At 55.4% G+C, this 19603-nt stretch overlaps 1 protein-coding gene across 4 annotated transcripts in view; it reads right to left on the bottom strand.

Moving 5' to 3' along the window:
- The window catches only part of SPNS2 (SPNS lysolipid transporter 2, sphingosine-1-phosphate), an 87937-nt gene that overhangs the window by 41482 nt on the left and 26852 nt on the right, over nucleotides 1-19603 (bottom strand). For 2 of the 4 annotated variants that reach the window (XR_009731273.1, XM_061390757.1), the window contains exons 9-11: nucleotides 13387-13452; nucleotides 6995-7093; nucleotides 6724-6895 (exon numbers count right to left, since the gene is read on the bottom strand). Coding sequence is in view for 3 of the 4 variants with exons in the window: in XM_061390757.1 (XP_061246741.1) it covers nucleotides 6724-6895; nucleotides 6995-7093; nucleotides 13387-13452 (337 nt within the window). In the remaining variant the exon portion in view is untranslated. The other 2 variants (XM_061390759.1, XM_061390760.1) reach the window with 2 other exon arrangements.

Raw genomic sequence — 19603 nt, 5'->3', positions numbered from 1 at the left:
GTTGCCCCCTACCCTCAACACAAAAGTCTTGTCCTGGTAATACAATGATGGTTCAGGACCACGGAGAGCGCCACCTAGGCAACCCCCTCCCCTGGCTTTTTGGTCTGGTTCTGCCTAGCTCACTCCTCCCACTCGTCCTTCAGAAACCCAGCACAGACACGACTTCCTCCAGGAAGCCCTCCCTGACCTACTTATTGAAATTGTCATTTCCTCTAGGCTACTTGAGTACCCTGTGTACCCCTCCATCGCACCAAACTCATTGTGCTGATTATGTTTGTACATCAGTCCCCCGCTCCCCTCCACCAGCCCAACAACAGATCGTGAGCCTTGAGGGTTCAAACGCTATCTGATTCATCTCCATAGTCCAGGGCAGAGGAGGTGGCTCAGAGAATGTTTGCTGAGTGAATGAGTAAATGACATTTAGCAGGCGCAACTCAGGAAGTGTGTGCTGATTTGCATCATGTATCTGTTCTTCGTGATTCAGAAACCAGCCAGATTCCTCTCCTGGCCTCTCTGAGAAAGGCATTTTCTCCCTCTTTGACTCCACCCTCCATTAGCTTCCATGTGCCATTTACATCCACCCTTTGACTACCTTCTCTACAGGTCACCACCCAAGGGTAGGGAGAGGACCACTCCTCTCTGCTCCTGCTGTTGCCAAGCAGGGGACTTGGAGCCCCTCCACCCCCCAGCTCAGAACGCTTCGTCTCTGCCTCTCCCCTGCTCAGAACAGATGGCTCTGAGTCCCCACTAACACAGAAGTTCCTGTTCTGTTATTTGAATATTTTTAACACTTTCTGAATTATAGAAGCTTCCATCTCCTTTGATCATGGACTCGGACTCTCAGAAATTAAGAATCCCTTGAAGGACACTGAGTCTGGCCTCTTCCCTGTCCCATGAGAGGCTGCATCTGAGAGAGGGCCAGTGGCCTGCCCAAGATCACTGTAATGGACACAGTCATTGGTATTTGTATATGTATTTTTTTGGTCTTTTTCTTTCATTGCTGTTTTATTTTGATGCTCTTAAATGCATCCTGGTTTCCTGGTCTTAATGGAGCTATATATAAATCAAGACATGGGCTAATGATCCAACCGGACTCTCCCATTCAGGGCTTTAAATCTTGAGTAGGGTGGAAAAAGGATAGGGAAAAATTGTCTGGCGCTCTGGTGAAGGTCCCCCAGTAAGATGGCCCAAGAGCCCTGGCTCCTGAATCTCCACATAGATGCTGTGAGCGCCTGATGTGCTTCAACAAATCCCCTTCTTGCTTAAGCTATCAGTCAGTTTCTGTTGCATACCAGCCTACAACCTTAACTGATGTAGTCCCATACTTCCCTGTACGGGATAAAGCTTGGCTACAGCAGCCTCTCACTGCCTCCTGCCAGCTCTGTTAGAGACTGCATTAAACCAACAAGCTCATGGGCTCATCTAGGCATGGAGGAGAGATAAGAGTCTTCAGAGAATGAAACAGATTGATGTCTGGTGTTGCAGGGAAACAAGCCAGGATTTGGGTGATCATCTCAATGTGTGTGCTCAACCCTCCAAGCCTGAGGTCAGGGTGGAAGAGAGATTAATCATCCAGACCCTATCAACACCTGCTTGCATGCTCAGACACACACAAATGAGCAGATATGGGTGCATGCACACTGACAGGCACAGCTGCATACCTGGAATGACACCTGGGAGCTGGAATGCGACATGTGTCCAGGAAGCACAATTAACACATGATGTGAGCAGGTCAGGTCTGAGGGCCTCATCCTGCTCAGCAGTGAAGTCCCCCATCGACATTCCCAACGAGTGAGTCCAGAGTATCAGAGACTAGGGTCGCCCAGCAAGTGCCCTTTCGGCCAGAAAGGCATGTTCTACTGACCATTCCTCCTGCTGAGCCTGAGTGGCCGGGCTCTCAAAGATCTATAGCTAGGACCTCAGCACAGCGAGGTCTGAGTGACCGGCCCCACTGGGGCAGGGGCTGGGAGCTGAATACAGCTAGGGTTGGGTTGCTTACAGAACAGATACTGTCTCCCCCTCCCAGAGTCCGCCACCCCGGCGCTCCTGCCCTGCCTCAAAACACTTAGGATGATAACATCCTATAAACTCCTAGCAGGGCATTCTGTCTAGCTCAGTCCCAGAAAGCACCACCCTGCCCTGCCTGGCAACCTAAACTCCAGGAAGCGCTTGAGTCAGAAGGGACTACCCTGATTACAGGCTCCAAGCCCCAGCTCCTCAACTGGCACCTGAGCCCTCCAGTCCCAGCCAGTCTCTCCTGCCTCCTCTCCCCCGCTTCAAAACACACACCCCCACCCCCTCCTTTCTGACCACACCACACCTCTCCATGACTCACCACATACCTTCTGCCTCAGCCCCTGTGCCTCTGCCTGTTCCCTCCACCAGGGATTCCCTTCCCCGTACCTTCTCTGGCTATTTCCCAGCTCCTAGGTCAACTTCTCACAACTTTTGAAGGATGGAACCACTTCTTCTACCTGTAAGTGGTCCTTACTTGGCCCAGCCAAGTGTTTTCCTGTTCCTTCTGGGGGCTGTGAGGTCCAAGGGCAGGGTTGGAGTCACTGCCCACCACCTAGATGGGCATTCATTGGTACCAATGTGTTTCTGGAACTGGCATAAATGAGATTTCTGATCTTTCTCCCCAGCCCCTGGACTCAAGCTGGGGAGGTGGCAGCCGATGACCCTCGGGAAGCCTTTGCCCATTTCCTGGGAGCTGAGTCTCACAGGTGTCCTCCTCAGGACTGTAGGGAGAAGGTTCAGACCCTGGAGCTAGGCTTCTGTGGACCCAGTCCATGAGAAATCACGAGGTATATCTCTGGGTCAGGAAGATACCCTGGAGAAGGGAATGGCTACCCACTCCAGTATCCTTGCCTGGAGAATCCCATGGACAAGGGCAGTCTAGCAGGCTACAGTCCATGGGGTTGCAAAGAGTCGGACACAATTGAGTGACTAACAGGCTTGAAAAACCACATGCAATACACCTTTTAAATAGAGCCAGAGAGTCTGAAGCTGAGAGAGGACAGAGAGTGGCCCGGGTCACACAGCCAGTGAATCCCACACCGACTGCCTCCTTCTCAGGAGAAACCAAGTATGATTTTGTCATTTATAACAAGAAATATATGTTTGGCTGCTCATCCTGTTTCTGGCATTGAGCTCCTAAAACCCTTGGAGCTTGCTAGGTGATGAGATCCTAAAAGTGTCTTCAGTTTGTTAGATGACTTTTGGAACTCACCTAAAGACAAGGCTAAGAGCAAACCCTGCAATTAGAAGGTTGGAACTTTCGGTCCCAACCCTGCCCCAAAACCACCTCCGGGGGAGGGGAGGGAGGCTAGAAATTGAGATCACACTCCAAAGGCCAATAGTATAATCAATCATGCCTGAGTAATGAAGCGTCCATAAAAATCCAAAAGGGAGATGTCCAGAGAGCTTCCAGACTGGTAAACACATGGACATCTGGGGAGAGTGGAGGCTCCATGCCCTTCTCCCATACCACCCACTGGCTGGGACCAAAAGCTCAGATGCCAGATGCTCAGATGTCCTACAAATCTCTTCTATCGGGCTATTCCTGAGTTCCATCCTTTGTAATAAACCGGCAAGTAAATGGGTTTCCTAAGTTCTCTAGCACATTAATGGAACCCCAGGAAGGGGTTTCCAGTACTCTTGCCTGGAAAATCCCATGGACGGAGGAGCCTGGTAGGCTGCAGTCCATGGGGTTGCTAAGAGTCAGGCACAACTGAGTGACTTCACTTTCACTTTTCACTTTCATGCATTGGAGAAGGAAATAGCAACCCACTCCAGTATTGCCTGGAGAATCCCAGGGACAGAGGAGCCTAGTGGGCTACTGTCTATGGGGTTGCACAGAGTCGGACACAACTGAAGTGACTTAGCAGCAGCAGGAAGGGGTTGTGAGAACCTTGGGTTTACAGCTACTCACCACCTGGACTTGTGGTTGGCATCTGCAGTGTGGGATGGGCCTGGTAGGGGATAGTCTTGTAGGACTGAACCCTTAACCTGTGGAATGTGATGTTCTCTGGGTAGACAGGGCTTCCCTGATAGCTCAGTTGGTAAAGAATCTCCTACAATTGCAGGAGACCCCGGTTCAATTCCTGTGTTGGGAAGATCTGCTGGAGAAGAGATAGGCTACCCACTCCAGTATTCTTGGGCTTCCCTCATGGCTCAGCTGATAAAAAAAAAAAATCCTCCTGCAGTGTGGGAGACCTGGGTTCAATCCCTGGGTTGGGAAGATCCCCTGGAGAAGGGAAAGGCTACCCACTCCAGTATTCTGGCCTGGAGAATTCCATGGACTGTATAGTCCATGGTGTTGGCAAAGATTCAGACACAACCGAGCGACTTTCACTCACTGGGTAGACAGTGTCAGAGTTGAACTGAATTGCAGGATACCCAGCTGAGATCAGAGGATTGCTTGGGGCTGTGGGAATGCCCCTCTCCCTCCCACGCCCATGTTGTACTTAGGAGCAGAACCCTAACAAGGACCCTCAGGAATCGTTTTTCTTGTAACCTCAGAGCCAGCCCATTTCATGAGCTCCAAGCATCAGACAGTGGGGGGTGGGGGCAGGCAGTCAGCCTGATGATGGCTGCTCCAGAGGGAGGGCTGAGACTTGGGAAGGTTGGGGGTGGCAGGTGGGGGTTGAGCTGGAGAGTCCAGCTCCTGGAGCTTGTCCCCTCCAACCTAAGGGGCAGGTAGGACACCCATAGAGGGCAGGGATGGAGCAAACAAGGGTCAGGAGGTGAGCGTGAGTCTGGGTCACTGCTCTGCCCACAGCCGCCGAGAGGCAGACCCAGCGGCAGCGATCAGAAAGTGAACAGTGATTGCCTGGCTAGGCACCAGGGGAGAGGGCAAGACGCTTATGCTCATGGCGGAAAGAACATGCCTCCTCACTGCTACCCGCCTGGAAGCTGTTGATCTCCTGCAGGGCCTGCTGCGCCCAGCTGCTCTGAACCCGGTGAGTCCCCCCGAGCCGGCCCTCTCCATGGGGGAGGGGGTAGGGATGCAGAGCAAGGCACTCATGCACAGCCATGCAAGCCCCCCAGCATGGGTCTGAGGCGGCTGGGTAAGTGCAGGCAGAGGATTTCCATGGATCTTGTGGCCACACCCCGACACCAGCACCCAAGTAGAGACCTATCTTCCAGAATACTGATTCAGCCCCCAGCTTGAGTTCAAAGGGTGATGCACACAGAGTGGTGTCCCGTGCCCTCCCGACCCTGCAGTGTGGGGAAGCAGGGTCAGAGCGGGCAGTCCAGGGTGGGCACCCCTAGAGACCCACGCTGAGCTGCCATGCATCCTCCACCCAGACTGTCCACCTCCTCCTCTCCGGCTCCTGATCCCAGCAGAGACACCTTGAGGCTATAAATAACATGATTGTCTAAAGGCCTATATCCACGGGCTTTGTACCGGCCACACTTTAATCAGGCCTGCTGGCAGCCAGGCTGAGGACTTGGGGCTGGAGTGAGTGGCTTCGTGCTGGGTGCAGGCATAGGCTCAGGCCTCCCGCGGGGGTTGCTGACAGCTCAATTCCCAGCCCAGCCACAGGCGCTGCCAGCTCTCCAGCTGGGAGCGAAGAAACGGCAGGTGCAGCTCGGCCAGGGTCCTGGAGCCACAGTCAAAGGTGGGCAGAGGCACTGATCCAGTAGAGGTCACCCAGAGGGGTACAGACAGGGCAGGTGGGACCTCCTCGCTGCCAGGCAGGGCCTCAGGGGTCCTTTGGGGGGGCACCCCTGCCAGGAATCAGGCGTTGGTTCTCACTCTCAAGGATCCCTGTGGGCAGAAATCACTCAGCCAGCCCCAAAGGAGGCAGAGGTGTTTGGGGACCATGCCTGGGCATAGTCTGCCACAAAATCCTCCAGCTTCCGTTTTCAAAGTAAATTCCAGATCCAACCTGTTCTCCCCACCTTCAATGCCACCACCATGGTCCCAGCCCCTCTGCTCTCCCCTGATGGCTACAGACCTCCCTTTGGCCTCCCTCCTTCAACACTGACCACCCCCACCCCGCCACAGTCTGCTCTCAACACAGCAGCACCACAGTGGTGCTTTTATGATGTCAATCAAATATCTTGGGGCCTGCGCCCTGGAAACCCCACAGCAGCTCCCATCTCACTCAGTGTTAAGGCCTCAGTCCCTACAAAAGCCTTCAGTCCCCCATGCTCTGGTCCTCTTACTGTCACTCTTGTCTCTGCCGCTGGCCCCCCTTGCTCCTGCTTCAGCCACAGCGGCCTTCTTGCAGGTCCTCAAACACAAGCCGGTACATTGCTACCCCAGAGCCTTTGCACAAGCTCTTCCCTCCAGCAGGAGCACCTTCCCCAGACAGCTGCACAACTCAGTCCCTCCTCCAAATCTTTGCTCCAAGGCCACCTGTGCAGTGCGGACCTCTCTGACCACCCTTTCAAAGACTGCAACCTGCCCCCACCTGTTCCTCTCTTCCCACTTTCCAGCCTTATGCCTCTCATAGCACTTATGACCTCAAACACACTCTTTTATGGCTTCTGTTTTTTGTATCTTGTTTGTTTTTCTTCACGTGGGCTTGGACTTGATGTTCACTCCCCAGGATCTGCAATCTTGCCTGGCACATAGCAGGGGCATAATAATTACGTGTGCATGAATCAACAAATGAATGAATGGATAAATTAATAAATTCAGGGGGTGGCCAGTGCTCTTTGTTTCTATAGGGTCAGCCCTGAGCCCAGCATGGGTGCAAAGGAGCAGGGTACCTGTGCCAGACTTCTGGGCTTGGGCCTGGTCTCTCTCTAGGTACAGCGCAGTCAGTAGGAAGCAGCCACCACCCAAGGCAATGACGAAGGCGCAGCACAGGAAGCTCTGCTGAAGGCTGAGGAAGCGCTGCAGGTAAGTGTCGGGGCGCCCCGCCTGCAGGGCGCTGGAGATCTGCAGAGGAGAGAGGCTGGGTCTGCCAGGACCACCAGGAAGCCACTAGGCCTCCAAGTGCAGCCCTTCCCTGGAGCCCCACCATCCACCTGGCCTTACAAGTCCCATGAGGTAGGGGCTGCCGGCATCTCCCAGGATATGGCCCACTGTGATCTGAAGCGCCTCAGCTGTCCCCCGGCATCTGGGCACCACCACCGACTGCAAAACACAAGAACACCAGGGGAGGTCCCTGAGCGAGGACAGGGAGTAGGTGGCCCCTCAGACCCTCTCCTGTCCCTCTGCTGCCAAGGACCTGCGTGGTGGGGCGACAGCCTGGCCGAGAGAGTAGGGCGGCAGGGGGTCATTGATCCCAACGCCTGAAGCCCCACCACCGAGACTTTAGCCTCTCAGAGTCTCAGGAAGGCTCCCCAGTCTCCCAGGATAGAGCTGCCAGGCCCCTAATGAGGGCCACCCCTCTTAAGGGTTTGCTCTTGAACCAGGGGGCCCAGGCATGGCTGTGACCTCAGTGAAGGGGTGGGCAAGTCCCAGCTCAGGGGCGCGGAAGGCAGCAGTGGGCTGTGGAGTGAAGACAGGGTGCACAGCCAGGTGCCCACATATGTGGGCACCCAGGTGGGGTGGTGTGGAGGGCTCAGTCTCTCTCTCCGGAAGCCCGTCTGGGCAGAGACCAAAGGCAGCCTTGCTGAAAAGGCCCACCTGGAAGGGGGTGGAGAGGTTAAAGATATGAATTCTGGAGTCAAACTGTCTGGGTTCCAATCCCATAGCCCCCACTCACTAGCTGGCTGACTCTGGGCAAGTCACTTCACCTTTCTGTGCCTTGGCCTCCTCATCCCTATATGGGGATAATCATGGGACCTACATAAAGGGTTACTTTCATGATCATTCCTCATCCGGTACCTGAGGACATTAGGCTGAAATAAATTGAACCTGCTGTGCCTCCTGCTTGGCAAGCCTTCCCTTCTCTGGTCCAACTGGAGCATCCTCATTCATCCTTCAGGACTGACCTTCAAGGAGGTCACCTCCTTTTGAAGCCTTCCCAGAGTTCAGGTGCCTGCCTTGAGCTCCCACAGCCCCTGTGGGCACCCCTAACTGAAGGTACATCCCCCACAGCTGGAAGGGTTCATCGCCCTCCTCCCCTTACCCTTACATGGTCTGGCAGCAAAGCTCCTGCCTAATTTCTCTTGGGGTCCCTGGGGGTTCAGCAAGGCACCAGGCATGGAAGGGACTAGCTGACAGCTTGCCAACTAAACAAGTCAAGTAGAATCATCTTGGAGACTGACCCCAGGAGAAACCCTGCTAGAACCCAGAGCTGCAACAAGACGGTAAGAGGGAGGCAGGGAGGGAGGCAGGAGGTTCAGCTAGAAGCCACAAGGTCCACGGTCCCAACAGGACATCCAAGGGGGAGCTTCCCACACCAACGCCTTATTCCCAAGGCCTAGTTGGCCATAATCTGAGCCCATCAGAGAACAACAACAACATAATACTAATTATTATAATAATAATTACTAACATTCATTAAGTGCTTCCTGTATGCATTTTCTATATCTCATATATATATTTTCTATATATCCACTCAAGCAACCCATGAGGGAGACATAATTCCTATCCACTATTACAAATGATGAAACCCTCCACAGAGAGGGTGAGTAACTTGCCCAGGGCCACCCAGCCAGCAAACAGTGGGGCTAAGATTTGATCCCAGGCCTTCTTCTCCAGGGTCTGATGCTTGACCATCCTGCTGTTAAAAGCAAAAAGGAGCCTTTCCAGCAATATTTACACGTTTGTTACAGAACGTTTGGAAAACAGTGAGAAGAACCAAGAGGAAAAGCTCACCTCAAGCCCTGCAAATGGGGAACTGGCAAGGAGGGCAGAGAAAGGGACCCCCGACAGGGAACAGGGTGAGCCAAGGTGTGAAGGCCGGAGCCGCAGGACTAGAGAGAGGGGCTTGTGGGTGGGCAGCACAGAGCAGCAAGAGGTGACCGGCTGGTCCTGGAGTCACCGGCACTTAGCCACTCTGTCCAGGTGGTGAGAGAAGCTGGGCCTCCCACCCATCACCAGGACCTGCCAACAGGCCTGAGGAGGAACTGACCACAGCTTTGCACCTTCCCCAAGTGCTTCCTTCTCACCCCATAATTATGTGATTACTCACTGGTGGTTCTGGGCAGAATGGCAGGGCCTCCTAGAGACAGCAGTCCCCAACCTTTTTGGCACCAGGGACCTGTTTCATGGAAGACAATTTTTCCACGAATGGGGTGGGGGGTGGTTTCAGGATGATTCAAGCACATTATATTTCCCGTGTACTTTATTTCTAATTTATTACATCAGCTCCATCTCAGATCATCAGGCATTAGATCCCAGAAGCTGGGGACCCGAGTCCTAGAACATGGGCTCTGATGTCCCCAAAAGTCCATGCAGGGGCCAGGGCTGCTTGGAGAGAGAAAGTTCCCTTCCTCCCCTCCCAGGAACTCCAACCTGCAGGACCCAGACCGCTCCTGCGGCCTGTGGCAGGGAGGTAGGTCTCCCCCTACCTGTTCTGGGTCCCCAGGGTCTCCACGTAGCCAGGGGCCAAGGCTGGCCCTCGCCAGCAGCTGGAGAGCCAGGCAGGTAATTTTAGAAGCTTAGAGGCTTTTGGGTTCCCAAAACTCCAGGCTCACTCTATTCGGAGACAAAAACACCTCTGTTTTTGACTCTCCCTTCTTAGAAGAGCTGTTCCCTTTATAGCCCGGGGCATAACCAGCGCCAATCAAGGGCCCGCAGAAAGTCGGAGTGGCAGTCACCAGGTGCAAACTTCCTGGCAGCCTGCCTCACGCGCCCCTACTCAGCCCTCACACCCAGACACCCCTGGGAGGGTGAGACAGACAAGTGAGCAGACGGCTACCCAGGGGCAGAAGGCAGAGCAGGGAAGCATGGAGACGCATGGATGGAGGGAGACCTGGAGGGTGATGATCCCCCAGGGAAGGGGGATCTGCTGAAGAGGTGGGAGGTGATCCCGGTGGCAGGATTCCAGCATCCCAGAATACAGACCTGGGAGAGGGAGCGAGTCCCCCTTCTGCCCGACTCCCCACAGCTGGGGATGGTCAAACTAGAGGGGGGCCCAGAGAGAGGAGGGTGGGAAGGGAGCTGGAGACACCATCAGTGGGTTGGGGGAGATAGGGAGCTCATTTGGGGATACACAGTCTCCAGTCTTCCAGGGAGGAAGGCCATCCGAGGCCCAGCCAGGCTAGTGGGGAGGTCGCAGATGAGTCTGAAGTGGGTCTTGGCTGTGATGAGCCAAGATCCTTTTTATTAACCAAGCCACCAGGAGGCAGGGGTTTCACAGGATGCAAGGAGTGAGCTGCCCATCAGAGGGGTATGTAAACAAGGGGTGGACGGCACTGGTCAGAATTTTGCAGAAGGTTCATGAGTTGGAGAGCTGTCTGCACTAGAATAGTGCCCTCCAGTGCATTCTGAGGAGCAGCTCCACCAGGATCACGCAGGACAATTCAAGAGCAATGCCGATCCCTGGGCCCCAACACATACACAACTGAATCAGACTCTGAGGACAGAGGGCCGGGAAAATGAATTTGTAAAGAAAGTGAAGTCAAAGTGTTAGTCACTCAGTCATGTCCGACTCTTTGTGACCCCATGGACTGTAGCCCACCAGGCTCCTCTGTCCATGGAATTCTTCAGGCAAGAATACTGGAGTGAGTAGCCATTCCCTTCTCCAGGGAATCTTCCTGATCCAGGGAGTGAAATTTGTAAACCTGATTCTTATGCTCAATGAAGTTTGAGACCTTCATTGAGAACTGAAGAGTCCCTGAAGTCTCTTCCCCAGAGAGAATCTGGATGATCCTCCCTGCGGATAAGCAGATCAAAGAGAGCTGTGTCTCTGAGGCAGGACCACCGTGGGGCCCGTGGAGCCCACAGCAACCCCTCAGGGATGCAGGCTTAGCTCTCTCGGCCCTTGTAGCCTGGGTGTAACTGGTAGGTACTGCCTTTCTGTTAAATACCTATTGCACATTTGAGCACACCAAGGCCAGCCAGAGAGAGTGGCAGAGCTGGGAGTGAAAGCAGGTGGACCATGCCAGAATCCTGGCTCCTGGGCTCCGCTGCCCTCTCGCCTTCCGGGCCTCAGAAGAAAGGGCAGCCAGCAAGGACCTCCCTGTACTTCATGCCACACCAGCGTCCCCACACTTCCTGCCCCGGCCCCACTCTAACCCCTGCCAGTCTCTCTCTACCCATCTCCCCTCCGGCCTCATCTCTAGAAAAGCAAGCAGCACTCGCTACCTATGACCCCCCAACTCCAGTGACCTTCCTCTCTTCCCCTCTCCCCTGTGCAGCTTCCCACAGGCACCGTCTACTCGCTGGTCTACACTCCAGCTTCGTCACCTCTCACCCTTCCCCACCCTGCTCCCGGTCTGCCCCTCCACTCCACAGCTCAGGTCCCCGCAGCGGTCCCCTCACCAGCATTTGGCTTGAGACCCCTCCCTTCTGGAACCCCTCCCCCTCTTTCTGCCTGGAGACTGAGCTCCAAGAACGGCAGAGACATGGTCCAGCTCCAGCCAACAAAGTGTCACAAAGCTGTCCCTCCTGGGAGGCTTTGGGAAGGTGGGGAGGCAGGGGAAGAGGGGCTAGAAGCCTCCCTGGGTTGACAGGCCCCACTGAGCTTTGGGGGCTGGACGCCTCTAAGCCAGGGGAGGAGGAGGAGCACCAGGTGAGCTGGGCCCAGTCTGGCCCCCTGGGCAGTACCCGCCCGCTGCCCAGCACCGCCAGATGGGTCAGACTATGGTTGACTGGCCCCCTCAGCTCTCCTCTCCCCGCCACCCTCTCCCCGACCCCTGCCCCCAACCCACACGTGGCGTTACAAAGAGGCCAGCTCCGCCAGGTTAATCATTCCTGCCAACACAGACCACGGGCGGGCGCAGTCTTCACATATCTGTGGGGCTGTCATGTGGAGCGGGAACAGGGCTGAGGGGGTGGTGGAGGAAGCTTTGGGGGGCCAGGTTTCAGAGGACAAGCTGTGTTGGGGGTGGGGGCAGGTCATCACCCTGTGCCTACAAGTAGGCAGCCGCACTCGGGGCAAGCTTTGGCAGCATAATCCCATACACCGAGGGCTTTCCCTCAGGCCATCTTGTTCATCCCGCCAGGCCAGTTATGATTGCCCCTTTTTATAGGCAAGGAAACTGAGGCCCAAGGCCATTCAGCAGGTCTGTGGCTGAGTCTGGGCTGGAGCCCAAGTCTCCTGTCTGGAGGGAGGAAAAGAGAAGAGCCGACAGCCTTGCAGCTGATACACTCACCCGGGAGTCACAGACAGGATAGCGCTGTCTATACCCCGTAGCCTGGGTCAAAGGGAGGGCCAGAGCATCTAGACAGAGAGTGAGCCTCCTGTCCACAGCAGTATTCAAGCAGGTTTTGTTGGCTAGTTACATGACTACACTTCCCCACAACCCTTTCAAACTCAGATTCCAGGATGCCAGGATTTCTTTAGGAGATGGAAGATGAGAAAGTAGGAACCGCTGATTTATTACCAGAACCCCAGCCAGCATTCCCTGCCCCAGGCACAGGGCACAAGCTTTACAGGGATCATCTTGTTTCACCCTCACCATAATCCAGGAGGTCTTTTCATCCCCATTTTCCACACAGGGAAACTGAGGCTCAGAGACACAAAGTGACTTGCCTAGGTCGCACAGAGTTAGTAAGTGGCAGTAACAGGGCTGACACCTAGGTTCGTGAGCCCGGCTGCACGCCCCTGCACTGGACCACCCTCAGGACAGCTCTGGTTCCCTAATGCCCAGTGCTTGACCATGCTGGGCTGCCAGGAGGTAGGAAGAGGGCTCTCAGGGTGTCGCTAGGTTGGGGACCTGGTGTAATCCACAAGGGCACAGCCCTTCAGTGTTTAACAACTTCCCTGCAATCTCCAAGAAGGAGGCAGGGAGGCTGGATGGAGAGTGTGAGGCTCAGGGAGGGTCGTGCTAGACTCTGGACCTAGCATCATGTGGTCAGGACAGCATCAGGACTCACTGTAGCCTGAGCCTTGCAGCCCATGATATGGGAGCTGGGGCGGCCCGAACCCACCTGGGCTCAGTGCCCCCGAAGTCCAGCATCCCTGACTGCATGCCCAGTGTAGACGCCAAGGAGACCACTTGCTTAAAAGGATAGCAGTCAAGAAACATGGGCAAAGAAAGAGGCCTGGAGTCAAAAAGCCTAGGTCCCAGCCCTGGCTCAGTGCCTCTGCGGGCCGTGTGACCTTGGTCCAGGCCCCTGCCCTCTCTGAGCCTCCATGTGCTTACCTACAACACAGGAGCGATGGCCAGAGGATATATTTGAGAGTGTCAGGGAGGCCCCTGGTCCAAGGTAACTGCTTGCTGACCTCAGTCCCTGACCCCATGGTCTCTGAAGCTCCACCTGACCTCTGGGCCACTCAACAGCAGAAGTCCGGCCCTGAGCAGGACAGACCCCAGCTGCCCCCGTTCAACGCCCCAGGACCAGCCCTCCGCCCTGACCCCCACACCTACCAGCAGGATGTCGGCAACCACCGCCCAGTTGCAGGACAGGAGCAGCTCCCCAAGGGCCAGGAACACCTGTGGACACGGGGTCAGGATGAGGCTCCCTGGATTTCAGTCACCAGCCCCTCCCTGTGGTGTCTTCCCACCTGTGCAGAGGGAGACTAGTCTGCACACAGGAAGCCCCATCAAGACTTCTAGGGGTGGGTGAGGTCTGCAACTGTTATCCCAGTGGCAGCGGCCTCCAGAGTCGGTGGGAGGAATGGTTTAGTCGCTAAGTCATGTCAGACTCCTGCAACCCCACAGACTGTGGCCCACCAGGCTCCTCTGTTCATAGGATTTTCCAAGCAAGAATACTGGAGTGGGTTGCCATTTCCTTCTTCAGGAGATCTTCCTGACCCAGGGATCAAACCTCCATCTCCTACATTGACAGGTGGATGCTTTATCACTGAGCCACCAGAGAAGCTCCCAGAGTGGGTACACATGCCCATCTGGGCAGAGAGGAGTTAGGGCCCAGGCCTGGAAAGAGCACATCCCTTGATGGAAGGGCCCCAGTGCCCAGTTCTTGAGGTCACCCAGGGTAGCAGCCAGGACTCCCAGGCCACTTTATATATATATGTTTGTTTATTTTTATGTGACTGCACTGGGTCTTCGCTGCAGCCCGTGGGATCCTTAGTTGCGGCAGGCAAATCTTAGTTGCAGCATGTGGGATCTAGCTCCCTGACCAGGGATCAAACCCAGACCCCTGCATTGGGAGCACAGTTTTAGCCACTGGACCTCCAGGAAAGTCCCTCCCAGGCCCCTTTTAAAGGTGGGGAAACAGAGAAAGGTACAGAGGCTGCTCTGGCCTTGCCCACCCCTCCCACGTCGTTCCCCTAAGGCCTGTGTACACTAAGGAGGCACCTACTGCATGCCAGCCAGACCACCCAAACCAGGCATCCCATCCACAGCCCCTCCCAGGCCTTCCCCTTCCCAGTTCCCTGGAGCATCACAGGGAGGTGAGCAAGGCTGAGGCAGTAAACTGTGCCCGGATCAGGGCTTCTCTGAGGTCATCAGCTGGCCAAGGACAAAGCCAGACTGAAACACGAGGCTTCCAGCCCCTGTCCGGTGCCCACTCCTGCTCTGGGCACCTGTGGGGCTCAGAAAACCTGTTGGCCTATCTGCGGGTGACTGGAGGCTGCTGTGGGCCTGTCTCCCCCAGCTCCCTGAACCCCCCACCTCATGCCAAAGGATTAGGACAATCTTCATTCCACTCACTCAAGAAGAGTTTAATGAGGCAGGAAGGAGGGGAAAGTCTCATTTCTCAGAGCTCCTGAGAGCTTATTGCTGGAGTGGAATTAGTCATTCCTGGAGTCACGGGGCTCTGCCCAGGGCAGCCCAGGCTCTGGGACCCAAAGGCCTACAAGCACCCAGGACAGAGGCACTGAAGGGTTACTACCTGCCCACTGACAACATGCCGGGCCTGTCTCCGTTTGTCAACCACCCAACTCTCAGCCACCTCGTAAGACACATACCATGACTCCCACTTTACAGATGAGAAGGATCAGGCCCAGGTCACAAATCACTTTCTGGTGATCCCCTCACCCCAGTAACAAGATGAGGGACAGGAAGCTGTCAGGGGGCCGGGGGGAGACTCTGAAAGGTCCCAGAAGTTGCAGCGCAGGGCGAGGCTGGTACAAGGGAAGTCAGAGGAAAGCTCAGGATAGGGAGGGCTTCCACGTGGAAGTGGCACTGAGCAGAGCCCTGAAGGATGGGCAGGATCAGGATGTGTCTAGAAGAGCCCCAAGGCCACGCCAGGCAGAGAAGCCGGTGAGCAGAGGCGAGGAGGCTAGAAGGTACCTGCCAGGCTGGGAGGGCAGGAGTGTGGCCAGGGCTGCAGAGAGAGGGCAGGACCCACTGGGGAGGGGACGCAGCAGGGGTCTTCTCCCAGTCTCACAAGGCCTTGGCCCTCCACAAACTGGGGAACTCTTGAGGGCACGGCAGGCCTCCTCTGGGCCTGGGCTGGGCATCCACAGGGCTAGGAATCAGGAAGTGGCTGGTGGGCAAGCCTTAGGTGGGGCGCAGGCAGGCCGCAGACCCACATTCCAGCTAGACAGGATCTGCCAAGCCAGTCTCCTGGGGCCACATGAAAGCGGGGACCGCTCACGCCCATCCTCCCCTCAACTCCCACCTCCAGGGCCGGCCAGGCCACTGTCCCCCTCCCACTCCAGCTCACAGGCCGGGGTCCTACCCTCCACACCCCCTGCACCAGCCACTCTGAGCTACTTTCTCTGCTGGGGCCACGTTCTGCCCCCTGCCCGCCCCCCACACCCACAGGACACGCTGAAATACACCTTTTCCTTCCTCCAGCTGGGGCAGGGTGGATCCTGTCCCAAAATAGAGCTGGTCAGAGGGAAGCTGCAGCCACAATGGAGCCTTTCAGCTGAACAAACCGCCAGAGGAGGCCAGGTTTCCTCAGACACACCTGGAAACCCACCCCAAGCCACCAAACCCTTGTCTCCACGCGGCAGCTCTGAAGGGCAAAGAGAGGCCCGGCTAGGGAGAGGCCACCTCCTCACCCCATAATTACAGAGCCTCCTGAGGCGCCGCCTGGGCTCAGGGAGGGTCACTCCTTCAGAGAGGTGTGACCCCCTAAGAGTAGACAGCTCGGCCCACCCTGCCACACGGGGCCGCTCCGAGGAGATCACCACCCACTGGGTCTTGATTTCCCCAGCCCCACACCCCACCAGGTGCCTCCATGTGCCAAGAGCTTGTGCTTCTAAATCTGGGAGAGGGACATCCCTGGTGGTCCAGTGGCTGAGACTCCATACTCCTGGGTTCAATTCCTGGTCAGGGAATCAGACCCACATGCTGCAACTAAAACCGGTACAGCCAAATACATTTTAAAAAACAAGAATAAAAAATAACCTAGGAGATAACCTCAGTGGGTGCCGTTTGTGTTCCCCACAGGCTGTGTGCAAATCAGGCTAATCACCAGCAAACCGCCCAGGGGGCTTTGCTCCTGGATGGCCCCTGTCCCCCCATCACCTGGTCAGACACAGACAGGGGGAGGTGGGGTGGGGCGTCTCCTCCACACCTTGCTTGCCCTCACACCCCTCCAGACACTGATTCCTGTCCATGCTGATCCTAGATGTCCCTCCCTTCTGCCCCCTCCTCCCATCCACTGTCTGGCCTGGGCCAGTCCCTCCTCCTCACCGGTTTCCCAGGCCCCAGTATCCCCCCTCCACAACAGCAGCCCCAGAGGGGACTTCCGAAAGGTAAATCTGACTCTGCCCTCATCCCCTTAGGACCGGCACATGCTTCCCCTGCACCCTGACTCCATCCCCCAGGCCACAGGGCCTGGGAATGCCGCTGGGAGCCTGAGAAGCATGAAGCCCCGCAGTCCCTGGCCTTTTCCATCTCAGACTCAAGAGGATTTCCCCCTTGAGTTGGGGCAGTGATGGTGAATATTTCTAGCCTGAGTCACCCCCAGACAGAGAGGCATGCACACACACACATACGCACTCACACAAAACCACACAAGCACGCACAGACACAAGCGTCCTCATCTCACACACACACACACACACACATGAGCTCCAACACCCACGCACACACACCTAGACCCAAAACCTGAGATGCAAAACTCACACACCGCAAGGAAACACCTAAGCATGTAACAGGGATGACATTCCAAGTATAAAAACATGTATGGCAAGAGTACCAAGCAGATAGTGGCTGACAACATTGATGCAGGCTTGCTGGGGTGAACCTGTTGGAAAACAGCCTAGCATGTACACATGCCTGCTTGTGGTCTCATGATGTGGACAAGAAGTCACGCACACACAATCACACAGGCACACTTGTGCTTGATAAGCACATATGTGCTTGATAAGTCACTTCAGTTGTGTCTGACTCTTTGCAACCCTAAGAACTGTAGCCCGTCAGGCTCCTCTCTCCATGGGATTCTCCAGGCAAGAATACTGGAGTGGGTTGCCATGCCCTTCTCCAGGAGATCTTCCCAGTCCAGGGATCAAACTTGTGTCTCTAAATGTCCCCTGCACTGCAAGGCAGGTTCTCTACCACTAACTCCATCTGGGAAGCCCACATACACATATACAGATACACAAATATACTCTTGTGTTTGCACTCAGGCACCTATATACACATGGACGTGCACACACTCATACCTTCACACACGTCATCACCCCTCCTTGTGTACACCTGCAGGCACAGGTGGGCATGGGCAGGGAGCAGGAGGGAAGCTGGAACACCTACTCCAGAGAAGACTCAGTCCCTGTGTGGTAGAAAGGACAGTGTCTCCACCTTGGTCCATCTCACTCTTCCAACTGGGTAGTCACTGACCTCTGAACTGCAAAGAATGGGTTCTAGGTGCCCCCAGGAAGGGGGAAAGCAAAGGTCTCCCAAAGGCTCATGGAGACTCGGGGAGAGCTAAGGCTGATCCTCCCCTTGCATGGGTCAACTCTTCACCCAGTGTGGCTGAGCCAGTCAGGATGCAGGTCCTCAACACAGACTGGTCGTCAGCAAGCTGCTGGGCCGGCTGGCACACTTCACCCCTGGGCCTGCCAGCCTGTAACCGTAGGAACTGGCTCAGGGCACAAGGGTACCGTCCGGCTCCCAGGGGCCAGCAGCCTGGGAGGCGAGCAGGTGGGGAATGGGCTCCAGTCCTCCTGGAGAACTCAGCTGACACAGCGGACTCTTCTGCCCATCCAAGAAGAGACACCTGCTAGCTTCCTGCAGGGACTGGGTCCTCAGAAGAAGGGTAGGTGGGTCTCTCTGAGCCCCTCTGAGGCAGCCCCTGGCAAGTCTCAGTTACTCCAGCTCAAGATGCAAGAGAAAATTATCCAAGAAGCCCCCAAGGGCCAAGTGGTAGGAGAGCCCCCCCAACCTGGGCTATCTGCACAGCCCACCAGTCTCGGTCCTGTACACTGAGGAGGCACCTCCTGCATGCCAGCCAGACTGCCCAGACCAGGCGCCCTGTCCACAGCCCCTCCCAGGCCTTCCCCATCCCAGACCCCTGGAGCATCACAGAGAGGTGAGCAAGGCTGAGTCACTAAACTGTGCTCGGTTCTCAGCCAGGGGTGACAGCAGATCCCAAAACCAACTCTGGAACCCTCAGCCGACCCTGACCACAGCTACAGGGTGGACACATATCCTGGCTGCTCCCTGCCAAGCACCACACAAGGTTCCCTTGTTGGCACCAGACTGGGCAGATGTGGGGCCTACATCCTTGGTCCTTGCTCAGGAATCTCCAAGGCTGAGGAAGGCAGCATCCCCTCCCGGATGTGAAGGCCTCAGTGACCACTATGCTGACTCTGCTTTGTCGTGGTAGCTGCATCTCTCCTTCGGCCACTAGAGAACTCAGAGTTATAACCCGGTTTGGGCTGGAAGGAGCCTAAAGGTCATCTGGAGCAACTCCTGGGTAAAAACGTGCTCAGTCGCTCAGTTGTGTCCGACTCTTTGCCATCCCACGGCAAGAGATGGAGCCTGGGGGGGCTTGGGGGGGCTCTCCTACCAGAGGAGCCTGCCAGGCTCCTCTGTCCATGGAATTTTTCAGGCAAGAATACTGGAGTGGGTTGCCATTTCCCACTCTAAGGGATCTCCCCAACCCAGGGATCGAACCTGAGTTTCCAGTGTCTCCTGCATTGGCAGGCGGATTCTTTACCACTCTGCAACCTGGAAAGCTCCCATACTACACTTGATCTTAGCTAAAAGGCTGAGAAGTCTTTTGTAAAAATGGAAGGTTGCAATTGCATCATAGATCTCCCATCCCCCAGAATTAAAAAAAAAAAAAAAAATTTACACCAGGGAGGACAAATGTTTTTCACCAAAGAAAAGAACAAAGCTTAATGAGATAAGTATTAAATATTGGCAACAAGGCAAAAAAACCCCAGATGATTCTAGGGTAGAAAATATAGCCCTTCCTAGCTCTCCCTCCCCAAAGCTATTCTCCAAAACCTCCATATCTGGAGGGAAATAAACTGAGGAGGGGTCCTTTGTTTCCACTCCTAACTGAGACCCAATGGCAAAAGCTACTGGGGAGAAATGGGTAGAAGTGGAGAAAGTGAATGAATGACACCAGTTATTGACTTCACGTGAGACCTAAAAACAGCTCCCATCCCAGAAGAGGGGATACACCCCGTCATTAAGTAGAATGAACCCTGTGATAGAGCATTTACCTAAATCCCAGAAGAAAGAGCAGCGTCCAGGTGTTCTAACAAAGCCACTC

Source organism: Bos javanicus, chromosome 19, assembly GCF_032452875.1.
Source record: "Bos javanicus breed banteng chromosome 19, ARS-OSU_banteng_1.0, whole genome shotgun sequence".
Taxonomy (NCBI): domain Eukaryota; kingdom Metazoa; phylum Chordata; class Mammalia; order Artiodactyla; family Bovidae; genus Bos; species Bos javanicus.
The sequence above is the reverse complement of the archived record's forward strand: the minus strand, read 5'-3'. Positions and strand labels throughout refer to the sequence as shown.